The sequence below is a fragment of the Papio anubis genome, chromosome 7 (genome assembly GCF_008728515.1).
Source record: "Papio anubis isolate 15944 chromosome 7, Panubis1.0, whole genome shotgun sequence".
Classification (NCBI taxonomy): domain Eukaryota; kingdom Metazoa; phylum Chordata; class Mammalia; order Primates; family Cercopithecidae; genus Papio; species Papio anubis.
This window is the reverse complement of record NC_044982.1, coordinates 132,343,389-132,355,680: the sequence shown is the minus strand read 5'-3', so window position 1 is coordinate 132,355,680 and position 12,292 is coordinate 132,343,389. Positions and strand designations below refer to the sequence as shown.

General features: G+C 31.3%; 1 protein-coding gene across 18 annotated transcripts in view; it reads left to right on the top strand.

The window, feature by feature from the left end:
- Positions 1–12,292, top strand: part of LOC116268596 (zinc finger protein 280D) — a 107,255-nt gene that overhangs the window by 37,432 nt on the left and 57,531 nt on the right. For all 18 annotated transcript variants that reach the window (XR_004185433.1, XR_004185434.1, XM_031669254.1 and 15 more), the window contains 3 exons: positions 2,809–2,979; positions 3,129–3,238; positions 9,548–9,771. Coding sequence is in view for 16 of the 18 variants with exons in the window: in XM_031669254.1 (XP_031525114.1) it covers positions 2,809–2,979; positions 3,129–3,238; positions 9,548–9,771 (505 nt within the window). In the remaining 2 variants the exon portion in view is untranslated. The remainder of the gene's footprint in view (positions 1–2,808; positions 2,980–3,128; positions 3,239–9,547; positions 9,772–12,292) is intronic.

Sequence of the window (12,292 nt, the reverse complement as noted above, 5' to 3'; positions counted from 1 at the left end):
GTTCTAATTATTTCAGAGTGATAGTTCAATATGATTATAAAGTGCTATTATAAACTGCCAACAATAAATAAATAGTGATTTGCACATAGTAAGTACTCATTAATGTACGTTGAAGGATTAATGAACTTTCCCTGTTGAGGAACATTGAAAGTTATTTGATTGTATACTATAACAAAGTTCTTCATTAATCTAAAATAAATTAGTGTACTATAAAAGAATTTTATCTAATTGAAAATTCCCTATAATCAAGGCGGTTATTCTTTCTATATTCGCGATTTGTATCTATTCAAATATGTGACTAAACCGACGTATACATGATTTTTTGGAATTTTTAGATTTACTAACAAATCAGTGCAGAGAATTTACCAAACCCTCTCCTAGTTTCTTTTTAATGGTAATACTAAATGTATTGTAAACTTAAACTCTTTTTCCATTTTGATAATCCTTGATTTGATATTCACCTCTCTGGGTGTCACTTACATATTTAGTAACAATCTGGTTTGTGAAATAGCTAAGAACCAAAAAACAGGGAGAAAAAAAGTTGTCTTAAAGTCTGGTTTCATAAAGCATATAGACTTTATTCATAGAAAAAGTCTAAATTCTTGAAACTTCTTGGGAATAAAGAGAAATAATGACTCCTATTCTTCCTGTAAATGTTCTACTTCAGCGAGTGGGACTTTAGCCTGAGCAGTAAGTAGGATGATTTGATCCTCTATTCTTAAGATTTTTGTAGTCTCTGTTAAGTTACCTAACCACTTTGGTTTTCACAAATTGTTAAAAGGGAGATTTTAATTTTTCTTGTAGAATGCATTCATTCTTCACATCTGGAACCATTCATTTGGACATGTAATTTTAATTCTTGCTCTACTTAGGGATTTTTTAATGCCCAAATCCAAGTGAAATGTGAGAATACATTATAAGCTTTAAAAGACTTGACAACACAGTTATTCTGAATGATAATTATGAATGGTATGTGCCACATGTTCAGTAACGTGATTAACAGACTACCATCTAGGGAGATTATGGGGGTTTGGAGAAGACTGGATTTGAGCTAAATCTTGAATGAGAATACGATTTTTACCAGCAGAGAGAGAGCTGTTGCGGGTAGGGAGCAGCATAAGCCAAACACAACAGAGAAATAAGTTAAAGCATCAAAATTTAAAACAAATACAGAGTGATTTTATTTAATCTTGAGATTTCTTGTTTTAAAAATTCTTAAAGCAGTCTGTTTCTACTGTCTAGCCTGCTGTATAATCAGATGCTTAATTCAGAATTCCAGCATTCGTTGGTTTTTCAGGTAACTTAAACATCTCACAAGAATGTGAATGTGATTATACAGAATCTTTCCCATGTACCTACAGTATATCTATCAGTAATCGAGTATTTTGAAGATGGAAAAAAATCATTTTTATGTTATCTGAAAAGGATGAAACAGAGAAGCCAAGTAGTATAGTACTCTTAATTTGCTATAATGTTTGCCCTTATTAAAAAGCTGACAAGTGAATCTATTATATTTTTCCCCTTTAAGGTAAGTTAAATATAAAATATTTTGTTAGTAATGATAATAGCTGTAATTTATTACTGAGTGCTTTCTGTGTACCAAATGTTTTGTTGGGTGCTTTAAGTACATTATCTTACTTGGTCCTTAAAGCAGCTCTGTAAAATAGGGTATTATAACTTATTTTATAAAAAAGGAAACTGAAGCTTAGAGAAATTAAGCTAAGAATACGTAACTAGAGAGTGACAAGGTGTGGATTTGAACTTATCTTGTCTGACTTAAAAACCTGGAATATTTCAAATATAGTTACCTTACCATTTCTACTTTTAATGTATAGTTGGGAGGACTAAAATAGGATGTATAGTTTTAGAATCTCTTTTACAAAGTACAGTTGTGTGTTATTTTCAAAATAAGACTTTTCTGAGCCTTATTATAGCCTGGATATCCTCATTTCTCTTGCGAATGCATTAAATAAAACTAAAATTGTTTAGTCTTAACAAATTGGTTTTCAAATGGGAAAGTGTTTTTAGGAAAGAAATCCTTATATAAACAAAATTTAAATAAATAAAACAAAAAAGAGTTTCTCTGTTAGACATGCTCAATATATTCTCTAAAACAAACCCATTAATTTCTGGGGAACATAGTGTGAAAATCATTATACTTACTACTTCCATTATGTGTCCTTTCATATAAATGAATGAAGTATTATCATTCAAGATTAGTTGTTTCCACTTTGTACATAGCGATAAATGAGTAATACCACTCAAAGCCATGAGTAGACCACTCTTACCACTCTTCAGTTTGTTAGGTAGGGAAGAACTAAGTTTCCATTAGACATTTTAAGTTGTTAAAGAAAAAAAGGCATCTTAAGAGCATCTCTAAATTTTTGAAACAGGTAATTGTTGTTTTTTTTTTTTTTTTACAAACTCTAATGTACTCAATGCACTTAAGCGTCTAAAGATAATTCATTTGTCAGAACTTATTCATAGTATACTTTTTTTTTGGCTTGGAGTATTGGTCTGGCTCCCTTTATGATAGCTCTTTATATATTTTTTTATTTGAAGTCATATTTAGAATTTTCTTTCATAGAGGGATTCTTTTTTAAATTATTTAAATATATGTAGTCCATGAAAATATATGTGCAATTTCTTTACACCCTTGAGTTTGGATCGTATCAAGTTTTATCATTATTGTCATGATATGATAATTCAATTATATTACCTTTAATTTAGCTCCAAAGTATTTTTACTCATATGTAAGTAATATTCTAATTTTTAAAAATATATTTCTCACTGTTTAAATTATTGTAGGTATGAATGAAAGTTCATTTTTATCAAAACGTCCTTCTACTTCTGAAGTAAATAATGCTAATCCAAAGAAGCCTAAGCCCAGTGAAAGTGTTTCTGGAGCAAATTCCTCAACTGTATTACCTTCAGTTAAATCTCCTTCAGTGACATCTTCCCAGGCTATGCTAGCAAAAGGTAAATATGAAATCTGGTATGTAAAAAGAAGTTATAGTATTTATACATACATTTTAGAAGTGGCTATAAATTTAAAAAGTATTATTAGTGGTTATTTAAGGTTAAAAAATGATGAATTTTGAGTCATAAAAGTTCTGAATTTATTTTAGGTGCAAATACCTCATCAAATCAATCTAAAAATGGAACACCTTTTCCAAGAGCCTGTCCAAAGTGCAACATTCATTTCAATCTTTTGGATCCTTTGAAAAATCACATGAAGGTGAAACTCTTTCGAAATTTAATTTGTAAAAAGTTTGCACGTTTCTAAAAATACTGATGATTATAGTAATTAATGGTTTGTCCAGAAATAATCTTACCGGTATATCCATTTAAGTAACAATTTACATTCGTAATGATTATATAGATTCTCAAATTCCTTCTAAATCCTCAAATTTTAAAACTTAAATTTGTATATATTATAATGTATGCTTATTGTATTTTAATTTTAAATAAAAATAACATATTAATCAGATTATTTTATTTATCTGGTCATATTCTTCAAACTTCTTATAAAACAGGCATTTTATTACATGTTTACTTTTGCATATAACTTAAAAATTCTGTTACCTTATTTTTGTGTCCATGTTAACATGTACATGTCAGAATGAAAATCTGAGTTTTATATTTTAATTTTTAATATTCAGGTATAAACTCCAAATGTTGGAGTATTTCATATGAAATAATTGTTTTAAGTCAGTCCAGAATATAGTTCATATAATTGTATAAATTAATTTGAGCTTTTTATTGGTACAGGAAGCCCTTGAATTTAGGTTTTAAGAAATGTCCAAAGTACTAATGAAGTATGAGATTTAGGTAACACTTAAAGTATTTTAGTAGATACTATAGTATCCTGTGTTTGTGTAGAGATGGTCTGTACTCCCCTTGAGTGCCCAGTATAAATGACAAGAAGGGAGAAAAGAGATCAGAAAAAAGGCAGTGTAGATTATATAAGGAAAAGAAAGAAGGAGAGGGGCGCAACGGCAGAGAAGTAACTTATGAAAAGTTTTTGCTGTTTCAGAGATTGACACATTTTTATTGAAATTGAGCATTTTACAAAAAAAGTAGAAAAAAGGGAACTTAAAAAATTATAAATACAGTCTTCATATTCATGTACACAATCATATTTGGTCTGTCCTTACTCTCAGAGTATAGCCCTGGATAACTGCACATTATGCTTTGGTCTTATAGGAGAATTATCCTGTAGAAGTACTTTCAATTTTCCTCTTCTGTGTAATGTTTTGGTGAGATTTCTGATGTTTTTTATGTTTTGCGTTATAAATGAAGAAAAAAAAGACTACGTTCTTTATCTCTTTAATTTTTTAAGTAGGTAGCAATACAGTCACATGATTCAAAACTAAAAAGCCTACAGAGATACACATGTGAAGAATCTTACCTCTGTGTCTTTTTTACCTGGTTCCTAGTATGACTCAAAGAAAATAATTTTTTATTAGTTTGTTTTGAATCCTCTCTGGTTTTCTTTCTAGACGTACAAGTAAACCTGAATGTTCTTATTTTCTATTTTGTACAGAAATTGTAGCATGTTATATATACCTCTGCACCTGGAGAGAATGGCAACATTCTCCAAAATGTGGCTTTTATGTGTTATTTCATGGTTGTAATTATGTATAGTAGAAACAACCAGAACTTCATAGAATTTTCATATTAATATAATAGAACAATATGACATTTTAAATAAGGAAAGTATCTCTATCATTCTAAGAAATTGTATGTCTTACAACTGAACTAAGTTGAAGATAATATGAACAGTGTATGTGTTTGTATCATAAGGAAATCTTGAAAGAATGGTCTCCAAATCTGGGAAGGGAAAGTTTGAATCTGTGGGAACTTTTTACTTTCTAGTTTATGTATTTTTATGTATCAACTAAAGTTTTAATGTTATAATAACTTTCATTTTGAAAAGAATGTGATTTTTAGATTATTTGTGAATGATTTTTTGCACATTAGCATGATAATGTTTTCTTTCAATGGAAAAATATTTAAAATATCAAATATTCTACAATAATAAAAATGTATTTATCTGAGAGCATGTGTCAGACACAGTACTAAGCTTTAAATACATTATTTCATTAATCCTTAGAAAATTCTTTGAGATTTTTTTTTCATTGTTGTATAACCAATTAACTGGCATAACTAGCTTTCAAAACTCAGTTTCTTTAATGGAAAAGCCCAAGCTTTCACAAATACTTTTTTTTGTAAAGTATAGGGGGTATTCAATATTACATGGAAGCTTGAAAATAGGTATATTATTTCTCCTTTGGGGTATGGAATTTGATATTTATCAGCCAAATATAGCTTATTAATTATATTTATATTTCTGTGTCTTCGCTTCCATTTAGTCCACTTAGTCTGTCCTGGTTTGACAGACACCATGTTTCAATCCACATCTTTCACTACCAGTATTTTCTTTCATACATTGCAATTTTGTTTCAAAGTTGTTGCTGTTGTTTATGATATAGAAGAATCTAGCTTTTATAACTGTATTGTGAGGCCAGGAGTCATGGCTCACACCTGTAATCCCAGCACTTTAGGAGGCCCCAAGGCTGGCAGATCACCTGAGGTCGGGAGTTTGAGACCAGCCTGGCCAACATGGTGAAACCCCATCTCTATTAAAGATACAAAAAATTAGCCAGCCATATTGACACGCGCCTGTAGTCCCAGCTACTTGGGAGGCTGAGGTGGGAGAATCGCTTGAACCTGGGAGGCAGAGGTTGCAGTGAGCTGAGATGGCACCACTGCGCTCCAGCCTGGGTGACAGAGTAAGACTCTGTCTCAAAAATAAAATAAAACAGAATAGAATAGAATAGAATAGAATAGAATAAAATAAAAAACTGTGTTGTGAATGTATCCTTTAGCATTTTAATAAAGTATCCTTTTCTTGGTTTTAATGGTTAGTGCCTTTTAGCCCAAATTCTACTTTGATGTTAGAGTCACAACCCCTGTATGGTTTCCATTTGCCTGGGATATTCTTTGTTTATTCTTTTATTTTCAACTTGTCTGAATTACTTTGTTTTAGGTGTGCCTTTTGCTTTGAGCAAAGTTGACTTTTCTTTTGTGATCCTATATGAAAATCTCTTCTTTTAATAGTGGGTTTAGATTTACCAAAGTGATAGTTTTTTTGGTCTTAGTTCTGTTAATATTTTTCATTAATCCTTTCTTTCTCTTTTTTTAAAAAGACTTTCACAATGTGGTTGCTTTATGTGTGGTTAGCTTGGGTTTCTAAGAGAGTTGTAGTTGTGTTCTCCTGGTTATTTTTCTAATTTTAATGTATAACTCCACTAGTCTTCTATTCCTTTAGCAGTTCTCTACTGTTCTTTTCTATGAGGAAGGATTAAAGCAGCATGAAACTTCCTGTTTTCAACCCACCTGTCTTTCTCTTCTTTTTTACTACTTGATTTTAGTCAGTATTGTCTGAGCATTTGTTTGCCTTTGCTGTTAAAATGCCTATACCTATATTAGTGTTATTTGGTGGCTCTAACTGATATTCCTTTATGAACTACTACTATATGTGAGGCAGTCTATGAACTTTTGAGATCATACTCTTTGTCCTTTTATCCTCTTCCAATTTTTATTCATTGTATTATTTTTCCATTGTCAGGGCACATGGCATTACATTTGTGGGTTTTTTTGACCTTGTGTCATACTTGTTTTGATCTTTTTCTACAGTAAATATATCCAGTGTTCATCATCAGTGTTTTTGTCATGGTTTATTTGTTTTTCTGTTTAGCTAAAGTTCATTCTGTAGTAATTTCATTTAGGAGGAGTCTGAAAATGTCTTTCTTTGAGGTCGTTCATGTTCAAAGCAATTTCACTATAGTCCATTCTGGAAAGATAGTTTGATCTAATATAAAGTTAATCGAATCCCACTATCAGGATTTTGTTGGTGTAGCTCCCGTTTTCTAGTATTCAATATTGCTGTTGAGGAATCTGGGACAAGCTGAATTATTTTGCCTTTTATAAGTGGTTTGATCTTTTTGTTTGGCTGTCTATAGCCTTTTGGTTGTCTACATTGTTTTTGTTTTGAAGATGGATAATTTTATAATGATATAACTTGGTGTTGGGAATTTTGGCTGAGTCCTCTCTGGCATACTTCTTGTTCTTTCAACCTGTATATTTGGATTTAGCACAGTTTATTTGAATTGTATTTTTAAATATTTATTCCATACAATTTCATCTCCACTATGAATTTATTTTATCTTCTTTCCCTGGCATATGTCTTAATTTTTTTTTAAATGGACTTTTCTCTTACTAATATGTTTCCTTTATTTTATTTGAAATGTCTGCTCACCACTGTATTCCTTCCTAATTTGTCTTCATGTCTCTGATTTTATTTTTTTTCCTATACTTTCACCCTTGATTTTGCCACTCTTTTTTTTCCTTCTAAATGTCTTGTCTTGGCATCTTTTCTTGCTTTGTGGTCTTCCAAATAGAGACAATTGCTTCATTATGTTTTTAAAATTTGTGGCTACTGTTTTCATCTGCATCTGCTCCATGGCAGCATATTTCTGATGTTTTTGTTAGAATTTTACATTTTTCTGTTATTTGCCTTCTTTTATTATATGGTATTTTTGTTTAGATGTGAGTGCTTATCGTGTTTAACAACTTGGATTTTCTTGGGCCAGCTGTTGTTATACAAGCTTCTTTTAGGAGAAAGCATAGGTTGCCAGGATAGTCTCACAGCTTGCTAGCTGGTTTAAACAGCTTTTTGCTGGGCAGAAGGCTTCCTGCCATTGTGACTTGTGTGTCTGATTCTTTATGTAGCACTGCCTTTCTACTTCTCTGTACTGAATCAGGTCTGGGGTACTTCTCCTGCCATCCTTCTCGCCTCAGCTTCTGCACCTGTTTTTGCAAACAAAGGATATACCCTTGTGATTCAGAATATGTGTTTCGCCTTTAAGATGTGTATTTTTACTGACTCTTTAAGATCTGTTACCACCGGGTCCCCTTTACTTCTCTGGTTTACTTCTAGCTAAGTGCCATCTGCCTGATGTTGGCTGCTTTGAATAGTGCTTTCATATATTATGGAGTCTGTGGATTTTATCCTACCCTTAGTTTCAGTGATAAACCAATGTGTGGAATTTGCTTGTGTGGTTTTTAGATGACTCTCAGGAGGAAAAGGGGAAAATGTTGACTGATGTCAGATGTTCTCATGAGAAGGCCTATTTAACTATAAAAATAGGATCCTTTGCTCAAAAAAATGCACCTAAATTTTTAGGGCACTAACAAAGCAACAGAACATGGTGTACTGGGAGGAGTAAAGATAAGAATGATACATAGATGATGTCTGGTATTTGTCAAACTATAGTATACGGCATTAAAGTACATATTTAATATTTGCAGAATGTTTAACCCACAAAAATAAGGGATAAATGAGGAGTTGCAGTGAAGATCTATTAATAAAACTAAAAGGTCCTAGAGCTGAATAAAACATGACCAGTTGATATTGTACCATAGCTCAGCTATGCCCCCCATAGCTTACTCTATCCTCCTATAAAACCTAAAATCTAACTTTGGTTCTCATCTCTTAAGGTGCTTATTTGTTTTTTGGATAAGCAAAGGGTACTTTGCTGTTCTCAATGACTAAATCCTTCACCCTAATTCACTGCACATTGTTGTCCATTTTTGGTTGTCAATGGTTTATTATTCAGCTCTTTTACAGAGATAAGAAATGTTTAAAAGGTACTCTGTGAACAAAGTTTATACGTTTATTTTAAAAATCTGATCCTATCCTACTTTTCTGTTAAAAAAAAATAGAAAAACAGCAAGTAATTTATCATCTATTATGGGTATCATAATTTATAGGTATTTTAGGGTAATCTTTAATGTTCATAGACATTACATTTTACAGATGTAAATTACATTACAATGTTCATAGACATTACATTTTACAAATGTAATTATAAATTACAATGTAATTTGATAATTTTACATTTGGGACAGAAAATTATCTACATTTCTAATTAGTGAGACTATTCTATATTATGTAATTTTTGTATAATTTTTCCCCAACCAGGCTTTATGAAATTTCTAATTAGGGAGACTATTCTATATTATATAATTTTTGTATATTATAATTTTTCCCCAATCAGGCTTTATGAAATTTTGTATATCACTTGATAATTAAATATATACATCAAGGCATATAAACATTTCCTTTCTATACATCTTGACATGGACAGGAGATGAATGATTTTTGGTTAAGGAACAAATTATTATTAAATATTTACATCTAAAAAAGCAAATTGCAAGGGTAAAACTGTTAGAGCTACAGCCATGTCTTGGTTTTAGGGTTTCTCAAATCTTTTTGAATTCTTATATTAAGATAATAGGTGTTTATTATTTGAATTTTTAGACTGTGTATATGCACCACAAATTTTTGGTGACTATTTTTCTAGATATGTTACAAGCATAGTTTTAATGGTCTGGCCTTAGGTGTAAACACACAATCACCTTTTGGTGTATGTTTTTTTTAAAGAATAAGTAAGGCTTATATATTTTTTTTCTCTTTCAGTATTGTTGTCCAGACATGATAAATAACTTTTTGGGACTGGCTAAAACAGAATTTTCAAGTACAGTAAATAAAAACACAACTATTGATTCAGAGAAAGGAAAATTGATCATGTTAGTTAATGACTTTTATTATGGAAAACATGAAGGAGATGTCCAGGAAGAACAGAAGACTCATACAACCTTTAAATGCTTCAGTTGCTTGAAAATTCTAAAAAATAATATTAGGTATGTAAATACTTGTTTTTATTTCTATTGAAAATTGAAATGCTGCAAATAAAAATGTTACACTTTTATCTTGTGTTTTCTATGCCATTCTAGGTAAGCGATTTTAACACTTTCTACTGAGAATAGAGGCAGATTCTCTTGTTGAAAAGCTTCTGTTCTTTCTTGTGTTGTGGAGTTTGACTCTTGGATCCAGTTAGTTGTATTTCTTTCACATAGCTTAAGAAAGGACAGTTTATTTTAACTTAAGACAAAATGAACTTCTTTTTTCTGTTTTAGTAGTGCTCTTTGAATTTTTATTAGACATTTTTTATTTTCTAGTTGCCTTTGAATTTTATATTTCTTCACATTACAAGAAGAGCCACTTTATGTTTGTTCAGGTTGAGCTCCTCCATACTAATCTATGTAATGCTCAAATTTTTCAATTTATATTTACAGTTTTTAGAACATTCATCTTGCAGGAAAAGTTACCTGTTTTGGAGATGTATCAGTTATAGGAAACATGTCTGTTTTGATTTTAAAATTTAACACCTTTCGAAATTAGAGATTTAATTCCCAGTGGAATATATAAATGCTTTAAATACTGGAAATTTGCATTTCTTAATCGTTCAGTTGTAATCTTTGAAACTATTCTATATAAATTAGTAAGAAGAGAAAAGTAATAAGAAATTGAATGATATTATTTGTTGATTATGTAGCCTGATATTCAAAGTGAATAATTGTTAACAGTTAACATTAAATATCTGATATTTATATTAGATAAGGGTTTTTCTGTCACTTTACTATAAAAATTTTCAAATATTAAGCAAAGTTTTGAAAATTTCACATTGGACCCTTGTACACTTAACTACCTTGATTCTACCAGTAACATTTTACTATATTTGCTTTATTATGTATCTCTTCATCCTTCTTAGAACTATCTGATTTTTTTGGTGCATTTCAAAGTGATCTGCAATATGTTTGTGCATGTGTGTACAAGCATATACATATACATATGCCTTTTGTGTTCTTGTTAACTGTCATCTGTAATTAGCATTTCAAAGCACCTGTAGTTACTTCTGAGTTCAGCATTTATTTGTTTTCCTGTGAGTCCTTGGGTCCAAAAAGAAGCATATATTAAAATCCTGAAATACACTGTGATATACACCTATAACAGTTATTAGTGGTTTCTTTATGATAGTGCTTTATAATTTTCAAAGTTTTTAAACTTATTTTATATGAGTTTTCTTATTTACCTCCTTTTATCAAGTTTTAAGGGCCATCAATAGCTAATGGTTGCAGTAGTTTCACAAAAGGGAAAGTGTATTTTGAGATAAAACACTGAAACAGTGTTGCAGTAGAACTCTACCACCTATTTCTGATGTCATGCCAACATCAGGAAATCATGTTAGCAAATAGGGTAAAATGCAAAGCAATGTGGTTCACTGACTTAATTTCTTGTACTGAAATATGAGGTTATAAGTTATTTCAGCAGTATTTTTTTGACCTTTCCTTTAAGATTAGCCCATTTAATATCAAACATGAAAATGAGGCTGGGCATGGTGGTTCATGCCTGTAATCCCAGCACTTTGGGAGGCTGAGGCAGGACGATCGCTTTAGCAAAGGAGTTCGAGACCAGCCTGGGGAACACGGTGAAACCTCATCTCTACAAAAAATACAAAAGTTTGCTCTGCGTGGTCACACGCACCTGTAGTCCCAGCTACTTGGGGAGCGCTGAGGTGGGAGGATCGCTTGAGTCTGGGAGGTTGAGGCTGCGGTTAGCTGTAATCGTGCCTCTGCACTCCAGCCTGGGCAGCAGCCCAGGACAGTCTCAAAAAGAAAATGAAAAATTCATTTTTTTGGTAATTTTTTATGAAGACGAGCTACATATGTCTAGATTTTCATAATATTTACAGATTTTAAGAAAATTATATCTGATAATATCCAGGAATTGAGTATTTTAAAAAATACTGATCTTTTATTAAATGTAACCTTAATGGTAAACACCTCATGAACAAAGAAGTTAAATGTGTTATATAATATTTTACTTTAACAGTAAAAACTGGGAAGGCAACTTGATATTTATAGAGAATGATGAAAAATTGATAGGTCAACATTTCATTTCTATTCTCTGCCATGTCAACATATTGTGGTATGGTGTTTCTTTCCTATATTGAGTGTCACTAAAAATATTTAGATTTATCTTGTTCTGTGAACGTCCTTGCAAGAGGTTTTGCTATTTCCCTCATTTCTGTTGGTTTGAGAAGTACGAGCTCCTGATGGGAACTCATATAACTGGGAAAAAGCGAATTGGAACCAGGGAACATTTTATGTTACTAGACTTTAAGCGCCGAAAGCTGTGAGCTGAAAGTTTAATGGCTCATTATCTTTACTCTATATGTAAATATTTAACCAATACCAGGATTTTCTGTAAGCATTTGTAGAGCTGTTTTTAAAACCAAAGGAGCAAAAGATATTTCAAGGTGTACCATAGCCCATTCTAAAGAGAAGTAGTGCTGTAAATTTGTGAAAAGAGGTGTATATT